Genomic DNA, 19,025 nt, shown 5'->3' with positions numbered 1-19,025 from the left:
GCTCTCAATCCACTGAGCTATCCAGCTGCCCCCGCAAATAGTATTTTTTAAAAGAAAAGAAGGGGACAAAATCCATATAACCAATCAATACACTGAAAAATTCGGAAAATACCAGTGGACCTTCCACTTCCACAAAGGGTCAGGAGTATTCTTTCACATTTCTTCTCCTTATATTCATTAAAAAAAATTTTTTTTTGGATAAGTGAATTTCAATATGATTTGTTTACTCTGTAAAAAACATTGCTCTGATGTGTGTAGTCTTTGCCACACTGCCAAAGGTATTCATGACACTCTAAATTTCTGAATTGACACAGGCAAAACATGAAACAGTTCCAAGTTAGAAATAGAAAGTAATAGAATAGCATAATGGTGTCTAAGCATTTTGGATCCTTATCAGAAAGACTTTTTTGAGTATGTATCCTTAATATAGGTTTATTAATTTATTGATAAATATGTGATCATACACAAAACAGAAGTGAAAAAGGGATCAAGTTGGAGTTTATTGAGTAGGGAAGTAATAGTCAGACCTGTGCTTTAGGAAAATTGTTTTGGCAATTTCATGGATGATGGATTGGACTGGCAAGAGATTTGAATGAGGGAGACCAGGTAGGTGATTGTAAAAATCCAGACAAGAGGAGATGAGGACCTGAACTGGGGTAGTGGCTATGTGAGTTGGAGAGAAGGGGACAAATACAAAATATTTGGAGGTAGAAATAACAAGCTTCATTGACAATTTGGACATGTAGGGAGAATGATCATTTCAGGATGACAACAAAGCTGGGAACCTGGCTGAGGGAAGGATGAGGGATGCCTTTCAATAGTAACAGGGAAATTCAGAAGAGAAGTAGGTTTTGGTGGAAAAATAATGTAATGAAAACTTCATTGTAGATTAAAACCCATCCAGACCTGTGAATCCTCTGCCATTGTGTCTCTACCAAAATGAAGAAGGGGTGATAGGGCTCTTAGTCACTGGATTGCAAAGCCCATCCTGGCCCTGAGGCCCTGAGCCACCAAGGCAACAGGGGTAGGGATGGAGCTGGTTAGGATGGGGGTGAAGTGAATTTTCTCAATAGCATCTGTTCAATTTTTGTCATGGTAATTTTTGTCTCAGGTATTGATTAGTGAATAATTCTCCAGACCACTGGAATATCAGAACAGCTAGAATAGACAGCAGTGATCATGTAGTGATTATGATCTGTGATCATCAGGGTTCAACTTTTTTGTGCTTCTAAGAATAATGGCATATTGCCTAAATTCATAATGGAAAGAAATGCTAATTTTCAATTAATTTTAGTTAATTAAAAAGGGGGGAAATAAGCATTTTCCTCATTGTGGGCCTCTTGTTCTTTTTTTTAATTTTATAGTATTTTATTTGATCATTTCTATGCATTATTCATTAAAGACAAAGATCATTTTCTTTTCCTCCCTCACCCCCCCCCCCCCAGTAAATTTCTTAGACTTATAAATTTATGAAATTTCCCAATGGTGAACTTTCCAACATTTATAAGTCTAAGAAATGTTAAGGTTTACAACCGACGCATGATTCCACTGGGTATCACATGTGTTCTTGATTCGAACCCATTGCCATGTTGTTAGTATGTGCATTAGAGTGTTCGTTTAGAGTCTTTCCTCTGTCATGTCCCCTCAGCCATTGTAGTCAGGCAGTTGCTTTTCCTCGGTGTTTCTCCTCCCTCAGTTTGTCCTCTGCTTATGGATAGTGTTTTTTCTCCTAGATCCCTGCAGATTGTTCAGGGACATTACACCGCCACTAATGGAGAAGTCCATTACGTTCGATTATACCACAGTGTGTTTGTCTCTGTGTACAATGTTCTCCTGGTTCTGCTCCTCTCGCTCTGCATCACTTCCTGGAGGTCGTTCCAGTCTCCATGGAATTCCTCCACTTTATTATTCCTTTTAGCACAATAATATTCCATCACCAACATATACCACAATTTGTTCAGCCATTCCCCAATTGATGGGCATTCCCTCGTTTTCCAATTTTTGGCCACCACAAAGAGTGCAGCTATGAATATTTTTGTACAAGTCTTTTTGTCCATTATCTCTTTGGGGTACAGACCCAGCAGTGCTATGCCTGGATCAAAGGGCAGACAGTCTTTTATCGCCCTTTGGGCATAGTTCCAAATTGCCCTCCAGAATGGCTGGATCAGTTCACAACTCCACCAGCAATGAATTAATGTCCCTACTTTGCCACATCCCCTCCAGCTTTCATTACTTTCCATAGCTGTCATGTTAGCCAATCTGCTAGGTGTGAGGTGATACCTCAGAGTTGTTTTGATTTGCATCTCTCTGATTATAAGAGATTTAGAACATTTCTTCATGTGCTTATTAATAGTTTTGATTTCTTTATCAGAACTGCCTATCCATGTCCCTTGCCCATTTATCAATTGGGGAATGGCTTGATTTTTTGTAAAATTGATTTAGCTCTTTATAAATTTGAGTAATTAAACCTTTGTCAGAGGTTTTTATGAAGATTTTTTCCCAATTTGTTGTTTTCCTTCTGATTTTAGTTACATTGGTTTTGTTTGTACAAAAGCCTTTTAATTTGATGTAGTCGAAATTATTTATTTTACATTTTGTGATTCTTTCTATGTCTTGCTTGGTTTTAAAGTCTTTCCCCTCCCAAAGGTCTGACATGTATACTATTCTGTGTTTACCCAATTTACTTATGGTTTCCTTCTTTATGTTTAAGTCTTTCACCCATTTTGAATTTATCTTGGTGTAGGGTGTCAGGTGTTGATCAATTCCTAATCTCTCCCACACTGTCTTCCAATTTTCCCAGCAGTTCTTATTGAATAGTGAATTTTTGTCCCAAGACCTGGGATCTTTGGGTTTATCGTATACTGTCTGGCTGAGGTCACTTGCCCCCAGTCTATTCCACTGATCCTCCTGTCTCTTAGCCAGTACCAAATTGTTTTGATGACTGCTGCTTTGTAATATAGTTTGAGGTCTGGGACTGCTAGGCCCCCCTCATTTGTGTTTTTTTTTCCATTATTTCCCTGGATATCCTTGATCTTTTGTTCTTCCAAATGAACTTTGTTATGGTTTTTTCCAAATCAGTAAAGAAATTTTTTGGGATTTCCATGGGTATGGCACTAAATAGATAAATAAGTTTGGGTAGGATGGTCATTTTTATTATATTGGCTCGTCCTACCCATGAGCAGTTAATGTTTTCCATTTGCTCAAGTTTAGTTTTAGTTGGGTGGCGAGTATTTTGTAGTTATGTTCATATGTTCATAGATCATGGTGAATGACCCTTCTGATCACTTGCTGGAGTCTTTTTGCTAGTATCCTATTTAAGATTTTTGCATCTATATTCATTAGGGAGATTGGTCTATAGTTTTCTTTCTCTGTTTTTGACCTGCCTGGTTTTGGAATCAGTACCATGTTTGTGTCGTAAAAGGAGTTTGGTAGAACTCCATCTTTGCTTATTATGTCAAATAGTTTGTATAGTATTGGGATTAACTGTTCTCTGAATGTTTGATAGAATTCACTGGTGAATCCATCAGGCCCTGGGGATTTTTCTTAGGAAGTTCTTTGATGGCTTGTTGGATTTCATTTTCTGATATGGGATTATTTAAGAATTCTATTTCCTCTTCTGTTAGTCTAGGCAGTTTGTATTTTTGTATATATTCATCCATATCACTTAAATTGGTATATTTATTGCCATATAATTGGGCAAAGTAATTTTTAATGATTGCCTTAATTTCCTCTTCCTCAGAGGTGATGTCCCCCTTTTCATCTTTGATGCTGTTAATTTGCTTTTCTTCCTTCCTTTTTTAAATTAGATTGACCAGTACTTTGTCTATTTTGTTTGTTTTTTCAAAGTACCAGCTTCTTGTCTTATTTATTAAACCAATAGTTCTATCACTTTTGATTTTATTAATTTCTCCCTTAATTTTTAGGATTTCTAGTTTTGTTTTCTGCTGGGGGTTTTTAATTTGGTCACTTTCGAGTTTTTTTATTTGCATTTCCAATTGATTGATCTCTGCTCTCCCTAGTTTGTTAATATATGCACTCAGGGATATGAATTTACCTCTGATTACTGCTTTGGCTGCATCCCAAAAGGTTTGAAAGGATGTCTTGCCATTGTCATTTTCCTCGATGAAATTATTGTTTCTATGATTTCTTCTCTAACTAAACGATTTTGGAGTATCATATTGTTTAGTTTCCAATTAGTTTTTGATTTGGTTTTCCATGTACCATTACTGATCGTTATTTTTATTGCCTTGTGGTCTGAAAAGGCTGCATTTATTATTTCTGCTTTTTTGCATTTGTGTGCCATGTTTCTGTGACCTAATGTATGGTCAATCTTTGTGAATGTGCCATGTGGTGCTGAGAAGAAGGTGTATTCCTTTTTATCCCTATTTATTTTTCTCCATATGTCTATTAATTCTAATTTTTCTAAGATTTCGTTCACTTCTTTTACCTCTTATTTATTTTTTTATTTGATATATCTAAATTTGATAATGGTTGGTTCAAGTCTCCCACTAATATAGTTTTACTGTCTATTTCTTCATTCAATTCTCCTAGTTTCTCCATTAGAAATTTGGGTGCCATATTATTTGGTGCATATATGTTGATTAGTGATATTTCCTCATTATCTAAAGTCCCTTTTAACAAAATATAATTACCTTCCCTATCCCTTTTGATCAGGTCTATTTTTGCTTTGGCTTTATCAGATATCATGATTACCACTCCTGCCTTCTTTCTGTCAGTTGAGGCCCAGAAGGTCTTACTCCATCCTTTAATTCTGACCTTGTGGGTGTCTACCTGCCTCATGTGTGTTTCTTGGAGACAACATATGGTAGGGTTTTGGATTCTAATCCATTCTTCTATTCGTCTACGTTTTATGGGTGAGTTCATCCCATTCATGTTCAATGACTGTCACTTGTGGACTCCCTGGCATTTTGATATCCTTCCCTAATTCTAACCTTTCTTCTTCAGCTCTACCTTTTAGTCCAGTGATTTACTTTAAATCAGTCCCCCTTGTATTTCCCTTTCTACCCCCCTCCCTTCTTATTCCCTCCCTTCTTTACCCCTGTAGTCTTTTTAAAAATTCCCCCCCACCCTCTCCCTCCCTTGTACTGCTTCCCTCCCCACCAGTCTGTTTTTTACCCTTCTACTCCCCTATAGGGCGCAAATCTATTCTCTTCCCCAATGGATTGGATTGTTCTTCCCTCTTTGGGTCAGTTTCAAAGTACGTAAGAGTTGAGTATTTCCTATCTCCAACCTCTTTACCCTTCCAGTGTATCGATGTTCTCCCCCCTCCCGCCATGAGCTTCTTTGTGACCTATAAATTTACCCCCATTTGTTTCTTTTCCCATTTCTTTTAGTCATAACCTCTTTTCTTTTTTAGCTTTAGCCATGTATATATATATATATACACATACACATGTATATGTATTTATGCATGCATATATCTATATACCTATTTATGTCTTGTCCTTTCATCCTATACAGTTTGTCACTGTTCCCTCTAAGTGTAGTTCTTCTAGCTGCTTAGGTGATAGCAACAGTTTTTAAGAGTTGCCAATGACCTCTTTTCTTATAGGGAAAGGTATCATTTTAACTTATTGAGTCTCTTAAAAAAAACCTTTTTTGTTGTTGTTTTTCCCCTCTTTTTTAATTACCTTTTGATGATTCTTGAGTTCTGTGGTTGGACTTCGAATTTTCTGTTCAGGTCTGGTCTTTTATTTGTGAATGCTTGGAACTCTTCTGTTGTGTTGAATGACCATACTTTCCTCAGTAAGAATATAGTCAGTTTTGATGGGTATTTTATTCTTGGCTGTAGGCCTAGTTCCCTTGCTTTCCGGAATATCATATTCCATGCCTTTCGGTCCTTCAGTGTGGATGCAGACAGATCCTGTGTTATCCTCACCATGTTTCCATGGTATCTGAATGGTTTCTTCTTGGCAGCTTGTAATACCTGTTCTTTTATCTGATTATTTTTGAATTTGGCTATAACATTTCTTGGTGTTGTCAGTTGGGGATTAAATACAGGGGGTGATCTGTGGATTCTTTCAATCTCCACTTTCCCCTCTTGTTCTAGGATTTCGGGACAGTTTTCCTGGATAATTTCCTCTAGTATTATGTCCAGGCTTTTTCTTTTGTCGTGGTCTTCTGGTAGTCCAATTATTCTTAAATTGTCTCTTCTTGAACGATTTTCTAAATCGTCTGTTTTGTGAATGAGATGCTTAACATTTTCCTCAATTTTTTCATTCTTTTTGTTTTGTTTTATAGTGTCCTGCTGCCTTGTGAGGTCACTTGATTCTAGTTGTTTTACTCTGGTTCTTAAAGATTGGATTTCATTTTTGGCTTTTTGGTCGTCTTTTTCCTTCTGGTCTGAGTTTCCTTGAAGATCATCTTTCATCCTCTTTATCTCGTCTTTCATCTCCTTTGCCTCATTTTCCAGCTGGATGATTTTGGCTTTCAGGACACTATTTTCTTGTTTTAGTTCAAGTGCCTGTTTCTAGATGACTTATCTTAATTTTTAAGTTCTTTTCCCAATTGTCTTCAGCCTCTCTTAGTTGTGTTTTGAGTTCTTCCACAGCCTGTATCCAATTCGCTGGGATTTCTGGTTTATCGTTTGCTGATCTCTCCCCCTCTGTTCCATCTGGTGAGTAGTAGCTGTCTATTGTAGTTTCTTTCTTCTGTTTCTGTTGTTTGTTCAAATTCACCCCTTCTTTCCTCCCTGTATTTGTCTGTGCTCTTGTTCCTCTCATTTTTTTGTTTTTTAGGGATTTCTATCAGTCTCTCCTCTTGGAGCTTTAACAGAGGATCTCTTGGTGTAATCTCTGAGGGAGGGTTGTTGGGGGTTTGAGCTTTCCTGTCCTCTGGAGGCTTTTGATTGGCTTAAAGTCCAGCAGTCAACGAGGATGGATGGGGAGCCTAGGCTTCCCTGTGTTCTGGAGACTTTTGATGGGATTGAGTTCAGCTTAGTTGGGCTGGATTTACTCTGAGTTTTAAACTTCTTGGAAGGCTGGAGCAGATATGGAAGATCTCCAAAACTCTGGCCAGGCTGCCAGGTCTATGCTCCTTCTAGGCTGCCATCTTGACTTCGCCTCTAGGTTTCTGTTTTTTCAGAAGACCCAGCTTTCTAAGGGGGGAGGGGTCATGGCTTGCCTGGACTCTGATGGCTCCTGATGGGATTAGGTTCAGGTGGTGTGGGCCGAACGATCCTGGAGCCAAAAAAAAAGAAGAAAAAGAAAAGCAGCAACCTCCTCTTCCAGTCTGTGTCTAGTGCCCAGAAACTGGCCTGGGTTACTTTCAAGGTAAGCTCCTTTGCCAGCCCTGAGTTTTCTGCCCTTTTAGTAGCTCTGAGGGCTCCTGATGGGATTGGGTTCAGCTGGTGCCCTAAAACTGGGACCTCCCTTGAGACTCAGATGGAAGAACCCAGCTAGGGGGCTACAGGCTTCCCCCTTCTCTCTATGTTTCCCTGCCGTCTGTGTTGGGCGCCCCGGAGACTGGCTCAGGTTGCTTTCAAGGTGAGTCCTCAGAGCCCTGAGGTTCCCGCTGCTGCCTTGGGCTCAGCACTCTGGGTTGGGGGGGGATGGGTCCTGGGACCTTCTTTCTGTCTACCCCTTAGATCCGAGTGATCTAGGGTTCTGGCTTTTGGGGTGTGGTACCTTTTGATCCAGGTCCAGGAGGAGGTTTCCCCAGGTCTATCCTGTTGTTCAGCTTGAATTTCGGTGGCCTAGGAGCACTCTTTGTTTGCGATTGGTAAGGAAGGGTTTCCGAGGTCTGAACTTTCGCTGCTTCTACACCGCCATCTTGCCGTGGGCCTCTTGTTAAGGATCTCTAGGTTGGGAGCAACTAGGTGGTTCAGTGGACAGTGTCAGGCCAGGAGAAGGGAGGTCCTGGGTTCAAATGTGGCCTCAGACACTTCTTTGCTGTGTGATTCTGGGTAAATCTCTTAACCCCAATAGCCTGACCTTTGCTGCTTTTCTGTCTTGGAACCAGTACCAGGTATTGATTCCAAGATAAGGTAAGGGTTAAAAAACAAAAGACAACCAAACATCTAGGTCAACTTCTTCACTTTTTCCTCTGATAGTTTCCTGTGGCTAATTTACTCAGTTGGTTAGTGCATGGGGCCAATAAAATCAGAGATGAGACCTCCCTGTAAACCAGTCAGTTTGTTTCAAGGCCCTACACCACAGCCCTAAATCTAATTGATCATCCCACAAATGCACTGGAGTAGTCACTGTCTAACTGCCCTGCCTCACACTTTCATGGCTTCTTCATAACCATTCCTAGAAATGTTTCTGTTACAACCTATTTCTTCAGTTTGTTGAATTAGAGTTACAAAAGACAATTCAAATGCCTTCACTTTCAGGAGGTCTGCCACAACTCCTGGAGTTAATAATGACTTTTCCCTTCTGTTTACTTTTACTTCCCATATATTAATTGTATCAATTCTATCTCCTCATACATTATAAACTGTGATCACAGAGGTTGGGATTGATCTCTTAGTACTCACCAGTGTTCTGCAGACAGGTGCTATATATAAAGCAAGTTGGAAGGATGGCTCTGACAAGAACTAATGCCAAAAAATAGAAATTGTTCAGCCTATTGGTTCTTAAATTAAAACCATCTTCACTGGAACTAGCTCATTATCTGTGATTTTTATCCCAAACTTTTAGCAGAAAACTTCTGGAAAGATTGCACACACTGCTTGCTCATTTTAAAATAACTTGCTTTTATTATTATTATTATTTAGAAATGCAGTTATATACATAGAACAATTAAAATTAAATTAAACTTTGTACAAATATTAAAATACTATCTTCACACCCACTTCAATGTACAGGATACATGTATGTTTATAAAATAAAGCAAAATAAAAATGATTGATATCCTGCACAGCATCATTATATCTGTTGTTTTAAGTCCCACATTATATATGAGTACCATTCTGCAAAGTATTCCATAGTGGTGCAACTTGGATAAAAACTGAAGAAATGTGTGGAAGGCCACCAAACTCTTCCTGGCTTAACTACTGATTTCTTCCCTCAGTGGCAGTCTGATAACTCAGCTCCCACACTGATCCTCCTGGACTCTTTTCTCCTCTGCTTGGCAGAGTGCTCAGAGCCTTGGGGCTTTCATTTGAAAACTTCAAGATTAAGCTGAAAATAAAACAGGCATCACTTCTCAGTAAAGTCCAATCCATTCTTTCCCCCGTTTCATGGAAGCTATCAGGTACAGTGCTCAACCATAACCTTTGTTCAGAGCAGAAAAATGATTTGATTTCTCTCCTGGCAATAGACAGAGTAAATCTGATGAAAAGGAAGCCAAGTGATCTGTATGGGAAAGGCAGTTCTGCCACCCCTGACCCACATCTGGAATCTAACTGTGGAGCTTGTAGGTCTTTTTCTTTTTTTTTTAAAGCCAAGACAAACATTTTAACAGCATATTCTATTCTCTGTGCTCACATGCTTTCCTAAGAATGGAGTAAGCAGAGGTATGCAAGCAAAGAACTTGAAAGTTAGGCTAGGATGCGCGAAAGGATGACTGGATTGCTGTTCTTATATTCTTGGAAATGAAAGCAGGAAAACAATATCTTTGTCTTGCTAGGTAGCTTCTCATTAGAGCTTATTAGAATGAGTAAGGAAACAAATGGATGGATCGGAAGGATGGGGGCCGATCAGGATATTAGTTTAATTTTGCTTTTTAAAAGAAGGCTTACAGAATGTACAGTGAGATACTGTATCTAATAAAATCTACTTAATAGGAAAAGGAATTAGATCAAAGCTTTCCTGGGCAGTGCTAGAACCCCAAATCAGAAGAACTAGGGGGAATGGACAGCACAGCACCTAAATGATCAAGTTTATACCAGGTGCAATGGGAGGTGGGGGGAGTAAACAAACTGCAGAGATGGCAAAATGTTAAACTAAGGCATTGCAAGGAACAGGTATTACTTTAAAAGGAGTTTTCACCTTATACTAGTTCTCTTTGAAGTAATTATGATGGTGCAAGTCAACAGGATATAAAACTTGCACTGAGGCAGACAGAATATTTTTTGTGCAAAAAAAAAAAAATTAGTCCTTTGGCGCTGACCATTACCTTCCTAAGACCTAACAAACTGACAAATTTTTTTTTGCTCAGTTTACCCTACAATGGTTTGTTTTGTCAAGTAGTATTTCTCATTCCCATCCAAAGAAGTTCCTTTGGGTACCTTTTTTTCCTAGGGACCACCAACCAACAGCCTGCTTGCTCTATCCAATAGAACATGCCTTTGTCTGTGAGCCAGGACCCACCTCAAAACAGCTGTGAAACTCCCTGAATCCCTTTGCAGTTGTCAAACTTAAAGCCCATGAGCCCTGAAAACAGTATTGAGTGGATGGATGCAGGGTGTTTTCCTAACAAGGATTCATTAAAAGGTTGTTCTGGAGGAAGGAGGGAGAGAATTCTTTTATTTGAAGCTTCTGGTTATTAGCAGCTAATGTGTAGCCTTAAGTCCAGCACAGAGAGGATGGGCTGTTTAACCAAAGAGGTCTAACTTAATCCAATACATGTTTTTCAACAGCCCTGCCTTTATTTCAGATTCCTTAAAGCAGGTGGGGGAAAAGGACCCATAAACTTATTCTCCTCACTTTTTCCTTTTCCCTCCTAATTTGGCAGCTTGTCTGGGCATGCAGTCAGTCCCCTGGGCAGGCTGCTGTGTCTGAGCAAGAACAGTGGAAGGGAGTTTCAGAAATGAAGAAGCTTCTCTTTTGTTCCTTTTAAAGGGCCAGCAAATAGTCCATATGTTGCTAGGTAAGCATAGGGTTTTGGAGTATGTTCTCTGAGGAGAGGCTCACTCAGACAAACAAACATGGTAAGAGCTTCTTTTTTTGGAATCCTGGGACATAAGGTACATGCAAATATTCAAACACTGGAAAACACAAATTGAAGTCTCAGCAGGGAGGTGGGATTATTTCTATTTTTCACCTTTTTAGGAAGACTGAAAGGAAGGGCTTGGCCTCCCTCCCTTGTGGCTGGGCAGCAGCAAGCATTAGGGATATCCACCCTCCCCTCCCACCCCCCAACCTGGGACCAGAAGGTATCTGTGGTCCTATATACTAACAGTGGCTGTGGAACCAGGGGCTCACTCAATATCCATTTGGCTTCATCGCAGGAAGCCTTCTCCTGGCTTTAAGTTCAATTAGAAGCAGCAGTGCTTGCTTTGGGAAGTCTCCTATTGGGTTTCTCCCCTAAATTCCTGGCAAATAACATAGTGCCCAGGCTTTGGGTGAGAGTTATATGGATATGGTGGTGGAAGGCAGAGAGGAGAAAGTAAATAATGGAGCTTAACAGGTACTTCCCTTACAAAGCACTTTGCAAACCTTAAAGCGCCATATAAATGTGTCAGCTATTATTATTACTCTAGGAGAAAGAGATACTGCTTTTTGTTGCTGGGACAAAGAGATAACAGTGCAATAAAGTGCAGTGTGTAAGGATGGAAGAAGCCACACCGCTGTTTGAGAGAAGCTTCTCCTTCTAGTTGTTCTTTGTGGTCACTTAGCCTATTGTCTAAGACAGCTGGAGGTAGTCTCCAAAAGCTTTGCCAAGCAGGTTATATAGTATAGTTGGAAGTTATTATTACTACTCCTTTGCCAAGGAAGCTGGAGGAGAAGAATCAAATTGGGTTATCTTCTAAGTCTTCTGCCTCAGTGCTTCTAAAACATGCCCAAGCCTTGGTCCCTCTTCTCCAGTGTCCTTCTCAGCTCTCACAATGGTCAAATGAAGAGTATCATTGAATTGCACATCATCATGGAAACTGAGTATGGGAGGCTCTGCCATGCAACCTATGAAGAGCCTAAATGCCTGAATTCTGGCCTTTTCTTTAGGAAACCAATAGCTCTGGAGAATGGTGCCTGCTCCCCTAACATGCATGGCTCTTCTAGAATGCCCTTCCCTCTCCATTCCTCAACCTAACTGCCTCAGTAGCAGAGTTGCTTAGCAACTGTTCACCCCCCAGTGAGGCAGTCCAGTTACTGGAGTAAGGGTGGTAACTCAGGCTCTTTCTTAGCCCTTCTTCCTGAGCTCCAAGGAAGACAAGAAAGTAATTTGTCAGCTGTGACAAAGGAGAGAGGGAAGGGAGAGGAAAGGGTGAAGGGGGAAAAGCAGCAGCACTAAGTAGCAGGGTGCTTCTTGGGCACAGTTACTAAGGCACGTGACTGTGTTGACAGGAATGCTCAGGACCCAGGGCTTGGGCTGCCTGCAGCCACACCCAAGGCACTGTGTCTGGGGGGCAGGGGGAGCACATCAGCTCCTCCAGATCCATTATATCACTACACACCCAGAAAGATGCAACTTGCCCAAAATGCTAGTTGCAAGCCTGGGAAAACCAGCGTGTACAGGGGAGGAAATGATAGGTACTAGATGGTTTCTGACTTCTCTTCCTCTTTCTACAGATGAGCCACCTCTGCCACAGTGGCATGGGAAAAAGAAAAAACCCATGAGGCCACATGTTGCTTTCCTTTAAACTCAAGGGAATGGGGGAGAGATAAAGGTCATAGCTGAGAAAAGCCAGGACCAGTTAAGTAGGATCTTGCATATATAACACAGCTGCCTCCACCTTCTTCCTCCCCTTTTAGATCCCTCACATGTATCCCCGAAAAATATAAATTAAAGAGGGGCCAATATTCCTGGCCCCTGGGATGATCAACACAGAACTGCTGAAAACTGACATGATTCTCCATAATCCCTCTATTGAATAGTTAAAGAAGTCATACACATGTCATCTTAAGGATATAGCTGCTCACTGTAAGGCAGCCATGGGAGGTTAATACCCATCTTCCTCCACCTTCAATCCCCCCAAATAATCACCCCTGCTCTTTCCTCACCAGAAAGCTCTCAACCTTGGATTTACTGCTGCCAGTACTAATGAAGGGGGCATCAGATTCCAAGGGGCACTGGCCCCACAGACCTTTTGCATCCTGTGCAGCAATAGCAGCAACGGCGCAACCACTCAGGCCAGTGTCGAGCCAACAGGCCTGGGGGCTTGGGGAAGGCACAAGTAAATACAGCCACGCTATGACCTCTGGAGGCTGCTGCCAAACAGCTGGCTGAGGGAGGGCTGAAGAGGTCTTGGGGGAGGAAGGAAGAGTTCAATCTCAGCTTACTCAAATAAGTTCCAAACAAAGAGAGGCAGGAGAGGCCAAGCATGGGACCAGCCCTGTTTGGCGTCCTTTGGATGTTTGGCCAGGAGGGACCTTGGGGTGCTGCTCCTATCGTCATCAGGATGGGGGTGGTGGGGTGGAGGCTGCACAGAGTGCTCAAAACCCAAGGGTAAATGAGGAGAGGGCAGGAAAGAACAACGTAAAGGGGAAGGAGGCCACATGAAGACAGCAGCAAACTTCATGCTTCTTTCAACAATGGGATATCTAAAAGAGAGGCAAGAAAAAGAAAATGGTTAACACACTATGCTTCAATCTAATGTCAAGATGATAGGACACTATATATAGAGCGCCCTCTGCTTAAAAGCATAAGTTGTAAAAATAAAAATTCTCTTCCTTAGGCATCCTTCTAGGGAGTCAGAGAAGATACAGAAGGGAACAGTTGAGGACAAACTCTCATATTTTCCCCCTTGCCCATAGGATAAAGTCTTAGACTTGACTATCTCTAATCTGCCCCCTTTTCCTCAATCTCCCCAATTTTCCTGCAATAATAATAGCTCTTCATCTCTCTTGACTGTCCTCTGAAAACATCAAACTCCTTTCCAACTCTAGAACTTTGTTCCTGCTGTTCCTTTCATCAAAAGCCTGTTTTTCTCTCAAGGTCCAGCTTCTAGGACTAAAGCTTTCACAGTCTTCTGCAGACTACTGAGCTGCTCTTTTTGCAGGACATTATTTATATACAATCTCATAGTATCTGTTTTAACTATTAACTGAACATATGTCCTGTTTTTACCACTATATTGTGAGCTCAGGGGCATATGTCACATCTTATATTTTTTATTTCTATTTGCCATACACAGAAGGGTTAAAAATGTTTGTTGAATTTGTACAATCCAGTAGAATTGCTTGTTGGCTCTGAGAGGTGGGAGGGAAGAAGAGGGGGAAAGAAAATGAACCATGTAAACATGAAAATTGAAAAAAAAAGTTGAATTAAAATATTTTTTTAAACCCTTACCTTCCATATTAGAATCAATACTGTGTATTGGTTCCAAGGCAAAAGAGTGGCATGGGCTAGGTAATGGGGGTTAAGTGACTTGCCTAGGGTCACACAGCTAGGAAGCATATGAGGCCAGATTTGAACCCAGGACCTCCCATCTCTGGATCTGGCTCTCAATCCACTAAGACACCTAGATGACTGCTTGAATTAATTCCTTTAATGATTTGGTTGGAGACTGAGCAAGGGGAGAAGAGAAAAAGAAAACTAGAATTTCTTGGGCACCCTAGTAGTAGAATTGCAGTGAGGGCCATAATAGGCTGTTGACTATAAACTTCAAGGTGAAGTTCAAAGGACACATGCCTCATTTCCCAATTAAACAGTTCTCGAAGTATAATCCATGCAATTCAGTTTCAGAGTAGATATGAGAGTTTTGACTTTAATTCAGTTTTTCTGGGAAAAGCAATTCATGTTTAAAAACCAATCTCTGCCCCTAGAACAGTAGCTGCAACCTACTTCCCACCTCTACTCTTACATACATGGTAGGTATTCCATTTATAAAGAGAATTATGGGATTTCATGCTTAAAATATGGGTCAACTTTTTAAAGGACTTTATTACTTTTCTGTACAATTAGGAGAGGCTGGTTAGATATGCTCTATATCCTCATATATGCTCAGTACATTCAACAAATATGAAGTTAGTAATTCTTGCCTTCCAGTATTTTAAAGTTTTTAAAACCACTGTATCTAACATGCCTGATAAATGTTAGTTTTTCTCTTCTGGGAGATAATTCCAGTGATTGCTGACATTAACATAGCACTTTATAGCTTCTCAAGTACTGTTTGTATAATGTTTCATTTGATCTTCATAATCCTAAGTAAAGGCAGTATGTAATTCCTTATCCTTAACTAGAGGGGGAGATTGAAAAGAGAGACTAAGCAAGGACCTGAATACATATACTAATCATAGATCCAGTGATCTTTCAACTGTATCACATATACATCTGGGAGGGGGCAGCGAAGTGAGAGAAATTCAGGCCCAGAGATAGGAAGTCCTGTGTTCAAATCTGACCTCAGATACTTCCTAGCTGTGTGACCCTGGCAAAATCACTTAACCCCAATTGCTCTAGTTCTTTTTATCTCAAGTGTTGTTACTAAGATAGAAAGTAAGAGGAAGGAAGGAAAGAAGGAAAGGAGGACAAGAGGGAGGAAGGGAGGGAGGGGAAAAATTGAAATGGTTTCTTCTTTCTCTACTTTGTTCAATTGACTTTTGATTCATTGATATGCTGGGCTTCAACTTTGGATAGACCAAGAAAAGAAAAGGTTAAGAAGCTGTCTCTGTACCTCCTAATTTACCAAAATTCTGGAAGAGATAGTAAAATGTTCCCTGAGCTGTGTAGAGGCTCCAAAGAAAGGCCACAACAACCCAATTAAGGAAGAATTTGTCCTAGAGCAGAAAATCTCTCCCTTCTCAGCTATTTACTTTGTGTCAAAGAACAAAATGAATATAAATTGAGTCTATCATGGAATTTAGAATCTAGAAGAAAACTAGAATCTTGGTTGATTCTGCAGTGAAAGTCCCAAGCAGTCAGGAGTTTTCTTTAGGTTAAACCACGTACCATCTGTATATTCCTCAGAAGTGAGAGATAAAAGGCTTTGTATGTCACTATTTTCTGAGTCTGGAGCGTCTTTGTGTACTGGATGGCCATTTCCCATGCCAGCCACCCAGGAGGAAGTGGTGGCCTGGTGCACCATCACAGTCTCTGAGCGATGGGTACTTCGGGCATTGCCCAGGCCAGAGTGTCCTGGGGCATCCTCCTCTCCTCCTGAGGAAGAGCAGACACGTCCTCCCTGGTCATGTTGCTGCACTTCCCTTGCACTGCTTGGCCCAGACCCTTCAGACAGTACAATTTGTACTCGGGAGTTAGAAGGCAGCACAGAATTCCCAGAACTGCCATACACCGCTTCTTCATATGATGGTAAGGCCACCTGAACACCATCCACCATTATGGAGATCTGGTCACCAGATACTCCTTGGTCACGTCTGCATTCAGTATAGAAAAGGGAAGAGGGCAAGCAACAATTGGTTAGATATGAACACTTTATCCTCTATCCATTTATACATTTAAAACCTACAAGAAAAATTATGTGATCTGCTTGCCAAAGCCAGACAAGAGAAAGATGGATGGAACAGAATGTAGCAAATCAATGCATATGGATAAAAGGTGTAGAGCTGTTCTCTCCCTCTCCCTCCCCTCATCTTCACTGGTGGAAGACAGTCAGTCTTGAGTGGGAGCTCTGGTACTTGCTGTGTGCCCTTGAGGGTTTTGTGGACTTTGGCGGGCTTGGTGGGCTCCTGATTCAGCTTAGGTATTTAGCTAGATGAAATTTTCTGTCCCTTTCCTACATTTCCCTTTTTTCTATATCTTAATTTTTAATTGTTAAGAGCTACTAACAGACTCCTGACTTGAGAGTTAATTTTATAAACAACAGCAATCTTTTAAAATTAATATTACATTTAATAATTTTACTTTCACTATTACAAGTCTATATAGACATAAAATGCCATTCATTAAAAGTTAGCCCATTTCTTGCACTAGATTGTGTATATTACTAAATAAAAGGGCATTAATTAAGATTAAGTGGGGAGAAAGTTTGAATGTAGAATATTTTTATTATGTTCAAATATATAGTTACTTAATCTAACAAGGTATTGGCTGGTCAGCATGATCTATTTATCTGCTTTATTGGATAGAGAGCCAATTCTGAAGCCAAGAAGTCCTGAGTTCAGGACCTTCCTCTGACACATACTGCCTGGGAGACTATAAGCAAGTTACTCAACTTTTCAGTGCTCTCTCTAAGCAACCCTCTCAAGAATTTTGGAGAGGATATCAACCTGCATTGGTTGTAGGAGTTCCTCCTCTAAGGAGTTTCCTGTATTAGAGAAATAAGAGGCCTAATTTTTAATCCCAACATACATTTAAATGTTGGAAAATAGTTTCCTTAGGAATGGTCAGCAACTTTTCTTTTAAACAAAAGAAGAATTACAAAACCCAAACAAAAGCAAATAAACAACCGCACCTTAGCTAAACTTTAGTCCTATTCCCATCTGGAATCTGAGTGAATGCTGGCACATAATTTCATACTAGAATGTGAATTAGTGATGAGAGAAATGAGAGGAATTGAACTAAAGCAGGAGCGTGTGAAGGGACTTGCTTGCTTTATAAAAGGAACCAGACGCCTCTTAAATATCCAGTCAAGTCTGGAAAACAGACCTATAGCTGAAGGTGACCTTTACCATAAGAAATCAACTCTTTAAGTGAGTAAGCCCCAGAATTCTACTAGTATGAACTAGAGATCATTTAAAATTTTGTATTTGTGTTCCCATCTCCTAGTATAGTTCCCCAAGTTTGGTGAATTCCAAAGCAGATATGAAATAGGGCTGGCTAATGATTCAAGACCATAAGACCCTTATGGTGTGCGATATTGGTACCTAAACAAGGACCTAAACAAGGAGAGATGTGATGTGACAAGGAAGACAGGAAAAACAGTTTCCTATACTTCCAATTCAGTGAAGCCTAGAAATCAATTAGATTTTAAGCAGCCATCCTAAGTACAGAATGGAGAATATTTGTTGTCTTCTTGAATTTCTGAAAATGGAAATGAGAATGAGTCTGGGCATGTCTAAGACTTTTCTAGAAGTTGCATTTGTGAACCTCAATTGGCAGTTTTTTCCTAGACACCTGCCAATTCCCTCTCCCCACCAAACTCACCTGCTATGATGGAAGGACTTCAATTTTGGCTGCAACAAAACGAAGAGCACAACTAAGAGAAGGATGAGTGCTACTGAGCTTGCTGTGGAGGCCACTATCGACAGGGTAGGCACACCAATCGTTGTGTGAAGGTCTTTTTCTACAGAAACAAGTTCCCATTAGTAGGAGCCTACACACACAAAATCCAACCTATGAGCCCACATATAAGATGCACACCAAATATTTGTTAAGCTCTGTCATATATATCTATATCTATCTATATCTATATCTATCACATCACATGGTGTGTTCTCTCCTTTAGAATTCACTGCATTTTATAACAAAATTCTGACAAAGGTTTAATTTTTCAAATATATAAGGAACTAAGTCAAATGTACAAGAAATCAAGCCATTCCCTAATTGACAAATGGTTAAGGGATATGAATAGGCAGTTTTCAGATGAAGAAATCAAAACTATCAATAAGCACATGAAAAAGTGTTTTAATCCCTCCTGAAATGCTAATCAAAACATTTCTGAGGTGCTAACTCACATCTAGCAGATTGGCTTGCATGACAACAAAGGAAAGTAATAAATATTGGAGGGGATATGGCAAAATTGGGACACTAAAATTGCTGGTGGAGTTGTGAATTGATCCAACCATTCTAGAAGGCAATTTGGAATTATGCCCAAAGGGCTTTAAAAGACTGTCTTGCCCTTTGATCCAGCAATACCACTACTAGACTAGGTTTGCATCCCAAAAAGATAAAAATATTTATAGCTGCACTCTTTTGTGGTGGCAAAAATTTGGAAAACGAGGAGTTGTCCCTTGATTGGGGAATGACTGAACAAATTATGGTATATGATGGTTATGGAATACTATTGTGCTATAAGAAATGATGAACTGCTTGAGTGTTATAAAAACTAGGAAGACTTCCATGAACTGATGCTGAGTGAAATGAGCAGAACCAGGAGAACATTGTACAAAGTAACAAACATTATGGAATGATCAAATGACTTTGCTATTAATACCAATGCAATGATCCAGGACAACTCTGAGGGAATGCTATCCACATCTAGAGAAAGAACTGTGTGAGTAGAAAACGCAGAAGAAAAACATATGATTTATCACTTGTTTATATGGATATATATGATTTGGGTT

At 40.1% G+C, this 19,025-nt stretch overlaps 1 protein-coding gene and 1 long non-coding RNA gene across 4 annotated transcripts in view; one reads left to right on the top strand and one right to left on the bottom strand.

The window, feature by feature from the left end:
* LOC130456332 (uncharacterized) overlaps positions 1–19,025 on the top strand; it is a 125,133-nt gene that overhangs the window by 12,605 nt on the left and 93,503 nt on the right. The gene's annotated exons all lie outside the window — the stretch shown is intronic.
* Positions 8,697–19,025, bottom strand: part of SUSD6 (sushi domain containing 6) — a 112,850-nt gene continuing 102,521 nt past the window's right edge. For all 3 annotated transcript variants that reach the window (XM_007473114.3, XM_001370155.4, XM_056810957.1), the window contains 3 exons: positions 17,887–18,025; positions 15,733–16,157; positions 8,697–13,385 (listed from right to left, as the gene is read on the bottom strand). In XM_007473114.3, the coding sequence (XP_007473176.1) occupies positions 13,360–13,385; positions 15,733–16,157; positions 17,887–18,025 (590 nt within the window). In that variant the 3' untranslated portion in view covers positions 8,697–13,359. The remainder of the gene's footprint in view (positions 13,386–15,732; positions 16,158–17,886; positions 18,026–19,025) is intronic.

Source organism: Monodelphis domestica, chromosome 1 (assembly GCF_027887165.1).
Source record: "Monodelphis domestica isolate mMonDom1 chromosome 1, mMonDom1.pri, whole genome shotgun sequence".
NCBI classification, from domain to species: Eukaryota; Metazoa; Chordata; class Mammalia; order Didelphimorphia; family Didelphidae; genus Monodelphis; species Monodelphis domestica.
This window is presented reverse-complemented; position numbering and strand designations above follow the sequence as displayed.